The 15,540-nt window shown below is 38.1% G+C and overlaps 1 protein-coding gene across 5 annotated transcripts in view; it reads left to right on the forward strand.

Moving 5' to 3' along the window:
- Positions 1-15,540, forward strand: part of DST (dystonin) — a 289,395-nt gene that overhangs the window by 163,403 nt on the left and 110,452 nt on the right. For all 5 annotated transcript variants that reach the window (XM_054179938.1, XM_054179939.1, XM_054179940.1 and 2 more), the window contains 4 exons: positions 534-632; positions 11,486-11,620; positions 13,847-13,935; positions 14,604-14,739. In XM_054179938.1, the coding sequence (XP_054035913.1) occupies positions 534-632; positions 11,486-11,620; positions 13,847-13,935; positions 14,604-14,739 (459 nt within the window). The remainder of the gene's footprint in view (positions 1-533; positions 633-11,485; positions 11,621-13,846; positions 13,936-14,603; positions 14,740-15,540) is intronic.

Raw genomic sequence — 15,540 nt, forward strand, 5'->3', positions numbered from 1 at the left:
TTATAAAAAGATACATGTGCAATGCCCTCAGTAAAACTGTTTAGAACTACCTCTGGGCTGGGTCTTGATCACAGTAAGCAGGGGGATATTTCCCCTCTGCTTTGGTAAAACTTAGCAGATCTGGACACTTTCAGACATTCCAAGGCAAATCAGTGTCATTTGAGTAGGACAGAGAAATATGTCTCCCTGCTGTTACAGAGGAATAGTGGCAAGCACTGTTTGTCCCTCTTACACTGCTTCTTACAGGGGGAAGAATCAAATGACTATGAAATCAAAACATTGTTTTCTCTTACCTATCCTTTTGGATTTAATAGATTCCTAGGATTTATTTGTGCAAGTGCACCCTGTTGATGACATTCAAGTTTGTTATCAAAATTAGGACTTTGGATTCCACAATCAGGATTTTGGAATCAAAACTGCAATAGGTTTTAGAGCGATGTTTATCATGTCTGTGAAGTTTAATGGGAGTGTTTCCCTCTATCTTTTCCCCCTTCTTTCCCCCCTCCCTCCATCCCCCATTTGTTTTTCTGCAGTTCATGGATTTACGGACTCGCTATACTGCCTTAGTGACTTTGATGACCCAGTACATTAAGTTTGCAGGTGACTCTTTGAAAAGACTGGAAGAGGAAGAGGTAGGTCATCCCTTGGCAGCCAACCAAGCAAAAAGAACAGCTAGGCAAGGAATATACCTGCTGGATTTTTTCACAAAATTAGCAGTGGAATTGAAAGACACTAATTCCTTCTAGGCTGTACTTTATACAGGAATGTAGGTGTGTTAGATTATAACATTATCATTCAGATTAGCAAAATCCCTCCATTTTTATCAATTTTTTTCATTCTTCCACCTAGCAGAATCATGATTCTCTAAATTCTGATGTAGATGTAGTTACATACAGTACATTTTAATACTTTAATGTTTTAGAGCTTAATCTTCCTGATAAATACAAACATTAAAATGAGGGCAGACTTTATGTGCATGTACTGTGTAGGTTTTAGTATGCATTCTGATCCACTTCACATACAAGGGAGTTCCTTAAGCAGAGAGATGTGATGCCCTTTTAATTTCTTAATTTTCTTTGATATGTTCAGATGTATTTATTTCCTTCTACCTTTCTACTGTATTGATGCCTTGGAGTCCAGTTGCATTTAATTTATGCTTAATGTTGAAGCTCATTAATGAGAGTAGCTCACTGAAATTGAGCAAACAAATTACTCAAAATACCTGCTTGCTGAAGAATCATCCTTAGAAATCAGAAAAAATACTTAGAAATTCTAAACTTTCTTTTGAATATTTCTCTCCGAAAGAGTCTTTAAAGATTCTGTAGTATTTTAGTATAATCTATACAGTGCATTTCTCTAAAATAATGCAAGCAATATAAAATTGGAGAGCACTTTTTGTAGGGGTATAAATTTGAATGCTGTTTCAGAAAGAAAAACAGACTTCTGAAATAGCTGTTAAATTATTGTGGTGCTGACTTTGTCTTTGTTGGGTTTTCTTGCTATTGAATACCTATGGACAAACCATAGCACTAGGAGCATGTTTCTTTGTACATCCTGAAGTGGTGGAGGATACTGCAGCCACTCTAACTGTGGATGGAGTATGACTAGTAATGCTAATGGTGTCAAGGATAAAAAGTGAAACAGAGAATGAGAATTAAACAATGATCAAGAAACCTGTGAATGCCAGCTAATAGGCTTTATGTTCTTCAAGAGCAAATCAAGTATTTTAAAATCTGCTCTGAATCTCCAGAAATACTTTTTTTGGAAGGTGGGAAACACTCCCCATTGTCCATCTTTCTTCTCCTTTCAGCATCCACCTAAATCTTTGGTATATTTGAAGATAATCTGAGGAGACTGTCAGTCTCAAAGTGATTTGATGTTTTATTCTTTATAATCAACGTAGCAAAATAGAAAATTAGTAATCCTTTTCAAATGAGCAATGATAATTTTTACTTCACGGATCAGACCTTGAAGCTGTGATTGTTCCAAGATTTTCTTCCATGACAGTCTTCCTAACTCTCAGTAATGGCATTAAGAATGCACAGAACAAGTTAAAAATATGATACTTTCCATGATATCTCAGATTAATCTATGTGCTGTCATGCTCAGAGTTTACCAGAAGAGAGTGAAGTCCAGCAACCTGAGAAGTCAGCTGACGTCTTCCAGTGTTTGGAATGGAATGAAGCTGGTGAATTCAGAGAGAAAAACACACCTAATGAAAGCATGATGAATGTGGAATATTTGCAGAAAGATAGCTCTTCCAGTAAACATAAACACACAGAAAATAAATTGGAAATTGAAATAAAAAAATTAGATGTAGACAGACACAAGAAAAGCAAAACTCAAACTGCAAATACAGCCTTCTTAGAAATTATGTCTATAAAAGAGAACTCCTTTCCAGTATCAGAACATGGATTAGCAAAAAATTCTTTGAGTCAGGATGAGAAAGCAAGTGAGAAGAAAATATCACAGAATAAAATTTATGGTTTGGACAACATAAATACAAGCAGGCAGAAGCAGAGTGGAAAAGGCAACTTAGATGAGGGTCAGAAATGTAAAGATTTAGTGCTGGTTGCAGAAGTGGACAGCAGAGGTAAGGGTTATAGCACAAAGGTACCTGGAAAAAAACCTGAACTACAGAAAGTGTTCTGTGAAAATACAAGGAAAAAGGCCTCATTTGCAAAAAAAGAAAAGCAAAGAAAAAGAATCAATGGTAATGAAGAAAAAAGGAGCACAACTGTTAAGGTACCAGGGTATTTATGCAATGCAAGTGAAACAGTAAATTTCAGGATGATCCTAAATCAATCTAAATCAACATTTGAATCTCAAAATATGTCAAGGTCAAGTGATTTGAAGTTGATTGAATATAATTGAAACCATGAATATGCTAATTATATTATAATTACTGTGTATTTTGAGATGTTTAAATTCTTCAGTTCATATAAATTTCTGTTTATTTTGTATTACTATTTAATTACCATCCTTTTCCACAGCCAGCTGATGCTCAGTGATGTCGATTAGAAGTAGTGAAAGCTAACAAGATATAATTTGTAACTGTTTGTATTTTTAGTTCTTCATTTTCAGCATAATACATTAGAGCGTGGGACATCTTTGGGAGCATAAAAGCAGAATTGTTAAGAAACCAATTTAAATGTTTTCTGTCTGCTGGGGTCTGTTCAGAATGATGACACAGGAAATATGGAGATGAAGTGAAGAAGCTGCCTTTGCATTAGCCTTTTAGGAAATAAGTTTCAAAAACATATGAAAAGTTAAGTAAATCTGGTAAATCTGAAGTAAACAAACATTTTATCTATTTGAAAATGTTTCAAATTACCCTTTAGGCCATGTATGATCAGAGGAATATAAATGTGTCCTTACCTCACATTAGCTCACGTTTGGTAACTAATTCCATAATAGTGCTAATGAAGACAAAGCATGTATGGCTTCAGCCATGTAATTATCTTCCTTCTATTACCTTCCTTCTAAGAGTCTTCCTTGGTCTGCCAGCATACGGAGACTACTAGCCAACTGGTTTTCACTGGGATTTTCCTGAAGACCATGTTTATACTCCTAAGTGTGTGTGCGCTCATACCAGTCCCTGAGCTGAGGCTGTGGAAGCATTGAAACTGTGGAGTATGCTGCAGAGCACAGGTGCTGGGTGCTTTAGATACTTCTCCTTCTGGAGATGATGCATCCTGGTACTAGCTCTGGATACTGCATCTTTTATTGGAGGAGTTTTCCAAACTTCTCTTGTGGTTGTTTTTTTTTTGACTTGCAAGCATAAAATCCTTCTTCCAGTTTGTACTGAATTGATTCAGAAAAGGTAGGCTGCTTTCTCCTTGAGAATTCTTGCACATGGTCTTTGGCTCACTGTCTGTTCTACCTATTTGTCTGAAGAAAAAGCACATGTGAGCTTTTGTTCGATGCTTACCACTAAGAGGCATCTGACTGAAGTGAGAGGTTTCATAGCTTCTTTGCTTTGTAGGTATCTTCATGAAGGGTTTCATGTTAGGTTTACGGTAACTTCCTAAAGCTTACTCTATCAATAGAAGGTGATGGGATTGGGAACTGCTTGTCCCACTTTCTGGTCATACCATTTATATATGAGTAAGTATTTTCCCTTCTCCTTCTCAAAGAGCCTAACATGTTTCATGTGCTATGTTACAAAAAGTGCATCCCAACTTATCTTGTTCTTTTATAGATTTTAAAGAATAAGGAAGCCTCAGTGCGTAAGGCATATTCAGATCTAATGGCACAGCAAAATAGCACAATTGGTGAGAACATAAAACTCATGGGAAAGGTAAAAACACTTGAGGAGATGTTGGTGGATATGAAAAACCAAAAATTTCAATTGGAACAGGAGGTCGTGAAAGTGAGAGAAGCTGCAGAAAAAGAGCAGAAGCAGCAGCAAAAGGGCATGGAAGAGATGTGTCTTCAGAAGACCAAGGCTGAGCAAGAGGCAAAGCAGTGTCATATGGATCTAGAGAGCATTGCAAAAGAGAAAGCAGATGCAGAGCAGGAGCTGGAGTGTGTAAGGCAGCTCATTTTGCATGCAGAGACTCAAAGAAACATACTGAAGGAAAACCTCCATGCTTTTCGAAGTCAAATAGAAGAAATCACCTTTACCAGAAGAAACCTTGAAGAGCATCTAAGAAGAGAAGGTACTAATCCCTGTGAATTAGAGCAACAAAAGAAAACCTTAATGCAAGAACTGAAGAAGAAAACAGAAGGCGAAGAGAAACTTAGGAAGCTGATAAACCAAATGGAACAAGCTCTTGAATTGAAACGGAATCTGTCAGAACTAAGAAAAGAAGACAGGTACTCTGTACCTAGGGAAACTTTGCTGCCAAGTTTAATGGCTGGGCAAGGCAATCAGTGTAGGAGTGATTCTGACATGACAAGTTTCCAGAAGAAACAAGAGCTCCAAGAATTAGAAGAACTTAAACAGGAGATAGATGAGCTAACACTTGCTAACAAAAAAGCTAATAAAACTATTAAAGACCTGAAATATGAACTGAATGAAATTGAGCTTCAGAAATCATCAACAGAAGAAGTGTCTTCTTTATTCAAAATGAAAATAGATCAAGTCAACAGTGAACTTAAATGCCTGAAACTTAAGTTGGAAGAAAAAGAACAAGCAGAGCAGCAATATTTGCAGCAGTTGAAAGACCTGGGCAAGCAGTTACACAGAATGACAGATAAAGCTGAAGAAATGATGCAAGAAGCTGTAGACCTGAAGAAAATTAAGATGAACTATGAGGAAGAGCTGAAATCTCTTCAGCAAGAAAAGGCACAGCTAAAAAGAGAAGTAGAGGAATTAACTCTATCACAGACAAAAACTGAAATCACTATCAAACATTTAAATTCTCAGATTAGTTGTCTTCAAAAAGAGAAACTGGAGGCTGAACACAGAACACAGTTGTGCAAACAAGAAGCAAATAATGTTCAAGACCAATGTAAGAAAATTCAGGAGCAGCTGCTTCAAAAAACAAAAGCAGAGAAAGAAAACCAGCGGGAAATTCAGATGCTGAAGAATGAATTGGCCAAAAGTAATCAGACATCGGAGGCATGTAAACAGAAAATAGAGGACCTTATTAAAGAGAACACTGAAACAAAACTAATTATGACAGAGAAGATGACTTTTGAAAAACAAAGCATTCGGGAGGAAAATGATGCACTAAAAGGCCTAGCAGAGGGTTTCAAAGAGCAACTGCGTAAAACAAATGAACAATTGCACAAGCAAACGATAACGGAGCAAAAATTCCTATGTAAAATCAAAAGCCTAGAAGATGATCTGGCAAAAGCAAAAGACTTAGCCCTTGAATATAAGCAAAAATGTGATAAACAGAAGGCTTCCACCCTGACCAGTGACCAGGAGGTGAAAAATCTAACTGTCCAAATTAATTCTCTGACCGTGGAAAAGCGAGTGAGTGAGCAGCAGGTAAAACTGCAAAATGCTCATATACAAGAGCTAAGTAATAAATTAAAAAAATTACAAGATGAACTCCACCAGAAGACCCTGGATGAACAAATGGCATGCAAGAAGATGATTCTGTTTCAGGAAGAATCCATTAAGTTTAAACACTCTGCAGAGGAATTTAGGAAAAAAGTTGAAAAATTACTGGAATCTCATAGCGTGACAGAAAAGGACATTTCTGACATAAAACTACAGTGTATTGCTCTTCAGCAGGAGAAGCATATGGCTGAGGAAAACATGATGTTGTACAAGATACAAGTGGAAGATCTGCAAGAAAGACTTAAAAAGTGTCATGAACAGCTGCAGCAAGGGAAGCAGGCTGAAATGGTCCATCACCATAGGTGCAGGAAACTTGAGGAAGAGTTGGAAGTGCAGAAACACATGGTTGATAGCTTGAAACAGAAAATGGACCTGCAGGTCAAGGACAGTCAGCACAGGTTTCTGTTGCTTCAGAATGAGGTTCAGCAGAACAACAAACTAGTAGATTCTGAATTTAAATTGAGCTGTGAGAGAGGTAGTAATGATTTCAATTACCAGAGTGTCACCACATCTAAAGAGTTTGAACAGCTTCCCCCACGTGCACAACCTAGCTCACCTTTGTTAAGGCATAAACAGGAGAGATCAGGTTTTAAATCTGATCAAATAGAAGAAAACACATTGTACGTGAGCGCTAATGATACGCTACCAAGAGAGGTGCAGTTCCAGATGTCAAGAATAAACCAGTCACTAGAGGAGGATGCAAGCCCACAATCTTTTACAGAGTTCGTTTCTCAAACAAGTACACAATTCCAGATAACTTTTGATAAAGCAAGCCAATTCTCTTCAACATCTGAAAGGGATAAACAGAGAAACATGAACCTACACAGTTCCAGACAAACTATTAGACACGGAGAAGACACAAAGCATGAACTGGAGGTATACACTGTTTTGTCGAGTTTGCCTTCCTAGTGCTGGTTTTCACTCTTCCATTTTTTCTTTGTTTTTACTTATCACTAATCTGTATTCTCTCTAATGTTTCTTATGTTCTTACCTTGGTGAGGGAAGCCCCTTCATTCTTACATGACAGAAAAAGCTTTTCATTAGACCTTTGTATCAGGTTGGTCAATATCTAAGAAACACCCGATTTTTAAAGTTTGTGTTGGAAGTGGAAATTCACATGCACCACTGTATCGTTATTGGTCAAAATAAGCTGTGGCACTAAGTTCATATGGTAACAGAGCACAATTACTGTTGCTTAGTGTGGTTGTGTTCCTGTGACTGAGTAAATATTTCAAATGTCAGATGCCCTTTAAAATGCTAGCTCTCTATTTCTCTGCTTTCCAATGCTAGTAACAGTTATCCTTTCTGAGTTAGCTTCAGTTTCTGCCTTTTCTTTCTCTGGTGATGGATTCAGCCGTGAATTATGTGCAACATAGTTCTGGAGATGTGTGTCTCACTGTGTCCAAAAATTCCTATTTGCAGATGGTGAGGAACAAGCAGTATGGCATGCGTGTCGAAGTCACAACAGTAAATGAAGAGAATGACAGGATTTTTGATAATGAAGAGAGAATGTTTGAGGGATACAAAACATCCAGAGGGTTTAGGAAAAGTGACTTTGCAAAGATGAACTCTTCCTTAGAGGAAGAGGTTTTGAAACCTGTTGGTGATGCTACTCAGTTGGAATGTTTTACAGAGGAATATGATGATATTAAATTTCAAGGTCTCCGACATGATGTAACTGCCAGACAGTTGACCGAAGTTAAACTTCTAGACAGGCTGACAGTTGAGCAGATCTGTTCAGGGCAGAAAACTATTGATGAGGTTCAGAAAAGTCTTGAAAAATTTTTAACTAAACCTACAGCTATTGCTGGGCTCTACCTTGAATCCAGCAAGGAGATACTCTCCTTTGCTGTAGCAGCAAAAAGGAGAATAGTGGGAAAAGCACTGGCAGTAGCGTTTTTAGAGGCCCAAGCAGCTACTGGTTTCATCATTGATCCCACAACAGGTCAGAAATTCTCTGTTGATGATTCAGTTGTTAGAGGGCTTGCAGGTATTGAATTTAAGAGTAGACTGCTTGAGGCAGAGAAAGCTGTTTCTGGCTACTGCTGTTCAGGCAAAGTGATCTCTGTGTATCAGGCAATGGAAGCTCAACTCTTAGAAAGACAAAAAGGTAAAAGTATCCTTGAGGTTCAGATTGCAAGTGGAGGGGTGATTGATCCTGTAAGAAGTGTTCGTGTACCTCCAGAAACTGCTGTGCAGCTAGGCTTGCTTAATAACACAATTCTAAAGTTTTTGCACGAACCTTCCAGTAATGCAAAATGTTTTCACAATCCAAACAATGGGAAAGCTATGTACTACCATGATTTGTTGAAAATGTGTTTGTTCAGTGCAAGCAGTAAATGCTTTCTGCTTCCAGTTGGTGAAAGGAAAATAAGCAGCCCATCTGCAGAGAAAAGCCATAAAATTTCTGTAGTAGATGTCAAAACAGGAGCTGAAATGACCTCATATGAGGCTTATGAAAAACATTGTATTGATAAAGCTACATATCTTGAGCTTTCGAAACAGGAATTTGATTGGAAGGAGTCTACTTGTTTTGACTCAGATGGGAATTCCTTTCTTTTGGTTAGAGATCTTAAAACTGGTATACAGTTTAATATAGAGGAGGCCTTACATCAGAATAGAATTGACAGAGCATTAGTCAATAATTATAAGGAGGGTTTAATCACAATTAATGAGTTTGTTGACATTTTAGTTAGTAGTTCACAGCCAAAAAAAGATTTAAACAGTCCTATTGCAGGCTTCTGGCTTTCTGATACCAATGAAAGAATTCCAGTCTTAAAAGCCTCACGCAAGAACTTGGTAGATAGAGCTACTGCTCTCCTATGTCTTGAAGCTCAGGTAAGTACAGGAGGCATAACTGATCCATTTACTGGGAAAAAGTACAGCGTTTCAGAAGCCTTGCAAAGAGAGTTAATCGATGATGGTTGTGCCAAGCAAATCCAGCAGTGTGAACTGATTTTCACTGGGATCATTCACCCTGTAAGGAATACTGTTATGTCAGCTGTTGAAGCTATGCATTTAAATATCGTAGACAAAGAAATGGGCATGCGCTGCCTGGAGTATCAGTACTTGACTGGTGGGTTGATAGATCCAAAGTCTCATTCCAGATTAACACTGGAAGATGCAATTAAGAATGGTCTTATTGATGCTATCACAGCTACAAAGATAAAAGATGAAGAATCTTATGTTAAAGTTTTAATGTGCCCCAAAACGAAGAAGAAATTAACCTATAAAGAAGCTTTAGAGAGAGCTGTTTTTGATTGCCATACTGGTCTGAGATTGTTAGAAGCAGCTCAGCCTATGACAACAGGAATTTCCAGTCTTTACTATAATTCATAATGGAACAAAGATACCAGTACTTGTTTTGGGGCCTGCCTTAAAATCCATTCAGGCTGAGAAAAAGATCTATGATGACCTTCATGGAGAATCACAAATGATGTTTCCTAACACAGTCATGAGTTGCTGTAAAATTTGTTTGTACAAACCACTAACTAGTATGAACCTCTACAAGTGGAATTGTTACAAAGTTGAAATCTATAGATAAACTTAGGCAGATTAAAGATATCAAAATACTGACTGTGTTTTCACTTTTTACCTGAAGGCCTTGTCTCATGTTAGCTGCATGTAGATAGTGTAAAGAAAAAGTTATACTGAGGTGGGTGAAGTTTAGTGAAAAACAAATAGGTTTAAGTGAGACAAGAATTTTTATTCTTGAATGGGGTTGCACTTTTTACCAGTAAAGACAGTGCAGGATTTTAAGTGACCACAGAATCATACATGGTACAGAATTTTAGAGTAGAATAGAACAGAATAGAATAGAATTAACCAGGTTGAAAGACACCTTTTGAGGTCATCGAGTCCAACCTGTCATCCAACGCTATCTAATCAACTAAACTATGGCACCAAGGTTTATTTTATGTCATATGATGGTGGGGATTGAAGTGACCTCTGGAGATCAAGTCCAACTCCCCAGCTAAAGCAGATACACCTAGATCAGTTTGCACAGAAAGGCATCCACAACAGTTTTGAAAGTCTTCAGAGAAGGAAACAACTTCCCTGGGCGGCCTGTTGTAGTGCATCATCACCCTCAGATTAAACAAGATTCTCCTTAAATGCAAGTGAAACCTCCTGGGTTCTAGTTTGTACTTACTGCCCTTTGTCCTGTCACTGGCTATCACCAAAAAGAGCCCAGCCCCAACTTCATGACCTCCACGCTTTAGATACTTACATGCGTTTGTAAGATCCCCTCTCAGCCTTATCCTTTCCAGCCTAAAGAGCCCCAGGTCTCTCAGGGTTCCTCATAAGAGAGATGCTCCACTTCTGTCATGGTCTTTGTGGCCCTTTGTTGAACTCTCTCTAGTGGTTCCCTGTCCCTCTTAAACTGAAAGCTTAGAATTAGATGCAGTACTCCAAGTGTGACCTCACTGAGGCAGAGTAGATGGGGGGCAAAAACCTCTCTCAACCTGCTGGCCACACTTAACGCACCCCGGAAATGTGTTGGCCTTCTAGGCCACAAACAGCACGTTGATGGCTTATGGTTAACTTGTTTACCACCAGTCCCAGGTCCTTCTGCTTTCCATTTAACTTAGTATTATAAACCAGTCTGCAGATAGCAGTTATTTTACAAAGGAGGCAGTAAAATATACAAGGGTTAAATCTGCATTCTAGTAAACGCTTACTCATAAGTAATTTTTCTCACACTCATATTTCATGAATTTTAATGCTCACGTCATAAAGTTGCGTATTTTTTTCTCTTCTCGCTTAGGTAACTTTTTTCATGCTCTGATAGGCAAATTAATTACAATTACATAACTTCTTTTTTTAAGTTCCATTGAAATAAAATGTCTTCATCTTTACATGTGATACATGGAAAGTGTATTTTCTACGTATTGACAAGTTCAAGCTACTGACGTGTTGTACTACTGTAACATTAAAGATATTTTCCTGTGCAGAAAAAATAAAAAATCTTGTGTGTTTTACTTTTATTGCTCTTGTTTCTGTAGACATCAAAGCAGTGTGTCCTTCCTAACTGTAATTTAGTAACCTGTGTGCATAGATTGCAAAACACTGATCCCCTATGCTGGCTGTACATAGCCACCCCTGAGGGCAATGCAAAGGCAGCAGTGCAAGGATACTTCATATGCAAATGTTGAGGTTTTATGTGCTGAGTAATGGCTGGGAAGCTGTGCTTTTTCTTAATGGTAATCATTTTATAATGAATGTACCTGTGTATGAATGATCACTGTAATCACAATTACAAATCATTTCAGGAATTGCTTTAGTTAATATCTGGAATTAGTGGCATTTTTGTTCCTACATCAAAGTGTCACAGTAATGCATGTGGTGATAAATAAAAATAAATCAATTTATTTTTTAATGATAATACTGCCATTGTAGAATTGTGCTTATGTGGACGTTAATGTTAAGTATTCCAACAATTTGTTTTTTACAATTTGTGGTGCTGATCAGAAATCAATGGAAGAAGAAAAGAAAGAGCATGTTGAAAAAGCTGGGCATTTACTGAAATGGATGTCAAACCTCAGCAAGACACTGAGCAAACAAGAAGGAGAAAAGACTGAAAAGACAGATTTGCCTAAGCAGCAGGTACACAGATATCTTTTGGTTAAATGCCACTTCCTCCTTTCAGGTTTTTGTGTTCATCAAACCAACAAAATACTCTGAAGTGCTTTGGTTTGGTTTGGTTTTTCTCTCCAAATCACCATCCACATTTTCCTAAAGGCAGAATTTCACACCTGGTGTGTGATGTATACTAACACTGCGCAATGTTGGTTTAGAGAAACTAGACCCTGCAGACTGTACCTCAGCTTCTGTAGAGGGACAGTGCATCCTTTCAGGATGGCATTTTGTGGATCTGGCCCCTTGTTCTGCAATAGTTCAGTATGTCTGGTGACGTCTACCTTGGCACCCAGGTGCAGTCTTAGGGAATAGAGCAGCTAGTCCCTAGGCTGCAGGAGTATCCCATCTTGCCACCTTTGTATTTAACGGGTACATTTCATTATGCACAGTTGTAATTCTGACCATAAATTTCCATCTGTGAAGTTCTGTATCATTTTAACAGCTCCCCTGCTCAGCTTGTCTCATGACATAGCTTAGTGACACCTCAAAGTTGACACCTCAAAGTTCCATGTGCACACTAAGCAGCAGAGAGATGGAGCAGCATCTTGTCCACATCCCTCAGTACAGGGCTGAATGTGTGGTCATGCAAACAGGGTTTTGACCATCCTGGAATCCTGTTCTACGTTTTTAGTTTGGTCACAGATGGTGGTTCAGGTTAGAGCCACTGGAGCAGCATGTATAGAAAAGAAGCTTGCTGTCAGGCTGGTTGGCAGTCCTGCAGTCCTGGTGGCCACCAGTCCCACTGTTCATAGAGGGCCAGTGCTAGTTCTGAGTTTGTCCCTGTTTCTAGAGGAAGAAGTAAGGTGGTATTGATTTGAACATACTGATTGGTGAATCACTAGTAGTTAGGATTTCAAAAACATTCAACAGTGGTCTTTTTCTGTCCTTGTTAATGACAAACCTTTGTCAGTGTTGGGCCAATACTCAACTCCTTAGAGCATCTCAGCTTACCACAGCAGCTGTGGCTGGCATGTTCCCCATTCAGCCTGAGCCCTTGGCAAGTAACCTGTGAGAGAGCTGCCGCAGCTTCCTCCAGCCTGTGGCAGATGGGTGTTTGCCAAGGGTTTTCCTTCCCTTGTGATGGTATCGCCTTCCAGAGGTGCCTAGTTTTGTCTCCACTGACTACCACAGGTTCCTTGACAAGTTATGTAGAAACATGTAGATTAGTGATTTGATAGCTAATGTTAGCTGGAAAGCATTTTGCACAGCACTTTGAGGTTGCTGTGGGATGTAGCCATGGAGCAAGTGGAGAAGAGCTGGTGTCAGTAACAGTACACAGCAGCCACAGTGCTGCCAGTTCCCTGAGCAATGTGGAGCTCCTGATCCCATCTGCCATCTCAGCTAGCTCATGCACCTTCTTCTGTAGTGCACACAGTACTTGCTCTCTTGGTTTCTGCCCAAGCAACACAACTGGGATTGTGGTTCACTGGCAATTACTGCAAGAGAAGCCGCGTTCAGGCCTTTTGATGTGATGCACACACAGACAGAATTGGTTATGTCCGGAGACTAGGTGCTCAAGCACTTTGCTAGAGTTCTCTCAATGAAGGTATTTTGGACTTACTACTTGAAGTTCTAGACTCCCCTTTGATACTTCACCTTTGTTTATCCAAAATAAGTGCTTTTCTCTGAAGAAACTGCAGGTAGCTTCTCAGAAGTAAAAGATTACATTCTCACAAGTTCCTCTGACAGAACAAGTGGTTTAGTGTGGATGACATGGACATGGTAGCAGGGAGAGTATTAATAAGTAACTCATTTTTCTTTTCATGTATCTGATGCTGCATTTGTCACTGTCATAGAATTTCATGAAGATTGTAGCCTTCTTTAAAGAGTTGTTGCCTTTCATCTTGTTGAGCATCTAGAACATGACTGTCATACGCATAACTTTATAAAGCTGATTTAAACTGTACCAGATGTTAAAAGGGAGTTTAAATGGAGGGTTAATCTTCAATAGAAGTTTAAAATAATTTTTTTTTTGTTTCACCTTGTAAATAGCTTATTTAACCAAATGATTTGTCCATATGTAAATGGTACACTGCCATAGTAAATAATATCACTGTAAGAACAGGCAGTATCTCGGGGAATTGAATTTAGTTCCGGATAGAATATTACATTTTTTGTTTGGTTGTGTTTTTTTCTTTTTAGATATGTGCATACTTAAGTCATGAACACTGTTTTTTTATTACTGTATTTCAGATTTCCCTGGATGAGATGTCAACCAAGAAAGAACAAATAGCTGAAGCTCTGCAGACTACTCAGTCATTTTTAGCTAAGCACAGTGACAAGTATGATAGCTTTTATTTTTGAACTAATGGAAATTAATTGAATTAGCACACAACTGTTCTCTTAAAAAGAAATCATATTCTCACCTTACAGTTCAATTCCATTTAATATACAAATACAGCAGATTTTTCCTTCAGTTTTATAATTTTGTCTCCCCATTTGCATAAGCTAGATGCAGTTTTGTTTATTGCAGGAGTTTCACTAGGTTTCTGTATCTCTGGTCAGCTTAAGATAGTAATTTTCATTTGCAGTCAAAAGAATTAAAAAATTAGTAGTAAATTAATACTTCAACTATATGTCACAAGGTTCTTTCCTCTGTGTCTGAAGTCAGACTACTTAAGATAGTAAATTTGTGAGATACCTCATGACTCCTTGCTAAGCAATGTTACTGGCTTGACTGGTAAGTAGTAGACAAAAGCTTATGTAGTTGTTAAGTGCTTTAGTGATAATTCAACATAAATTCTAGATTAATGTGTTTTTTTTTGCCTAAATGACTAGAAGCAGATCATGGCTTTCTTGAACATCTTTGTAACTAGTCTGTGTCTTTTTCAAACTAGTTTTACCATATTCCACCCCCTCCCCTTTTGAAATAAAGGTAAGAATATCACTCCCTGCTGGTTACAAATTACTCAGATATCCCCTTCTTCCATTTTTCTTTCTTTCTTAATAGAATGACAGACGAAGAGAGAAATGAGATGGAAAAGCAAGTCAAATCCCTCCAGGAGAGTTACAACTTGTTATCCAATGAAGCTTTGAAGCAGTTGCAGAAAGCACAGTATCTAGGTGATGAGAAGACGGAAGAAAAGGTAATAAGACTGAAACTTTACATTGCAGCTTCTTTTGAGATTTACTGCATGGTTTTGGAACTGTAACATTATCCGTAAGAGAAGAAGCTGCAGTTAACAGTGTGTAATGGAGGTTTAATTCACTTAAGGTTTTGCCTATTTGCTGTGGAATACTGTGTGTGACTAGCTGTACATACGAACATTCTGCCCATCAGATGTTTTTGTGGACAGTCTTAATAATGTGTGCCTTGCATGAAAAAAGACAAACAAATCATTTCATCTCTTAACTCTTCTCTTAAAAGCCATTCTTTGACTGCTAGATAAGTCTGTGTTCCTGCTGCAAAAATGACACAATAAAATAACATGTTAATTTCTCCCATGTATCACTTGGAAATGTCCTAGAAGAGATCTGCTTTCAATTTTTCTTCAAAATCAATGGATATGAAAATGGGAGCACATAATGTGATCATCTCTTGAGACACTACAAATGTATTTGTTAACAGATCTCCATCATAAATATGGAATTCTCAAAAAAATATGTTGCAATTGAGCGTTCTCATATATACATAGAGGCAGTGTCTGTGTACTTAGTTCAAATATTGTTGCCAAACTGACTTCATGCTTTCCATGCAAACTAAATGCAATATTTGGTGATAGAGTATCTGATTCCTTATCAAGTGTATATACAGAAGTGCTGTATGCTGTAAACATGAATAGCATGGTTGCTTTGAATCACATACTGTTTCCAAATATCCTAATCTTTCACAGAGCATGAAAATTTGCCTTTCAGGTATATGTTCTATTTGCTTACTCTGCAATCAT

The sequence above is a fragment of the Dryobates pubescens genome, chromosome 3, assembly GCF_014839835.1.
Source record: "Dryobates pubescens isolate bDryPub1 chromosome 3, bDryPub1.pri, whole genome shotgun sequence".
Classification (NCBI taxonomy): Eukaryota; Metazoa; Chordata; class Aves; order Piciformes; family Picidae; genus Dryobates; species Dryobates pubescens.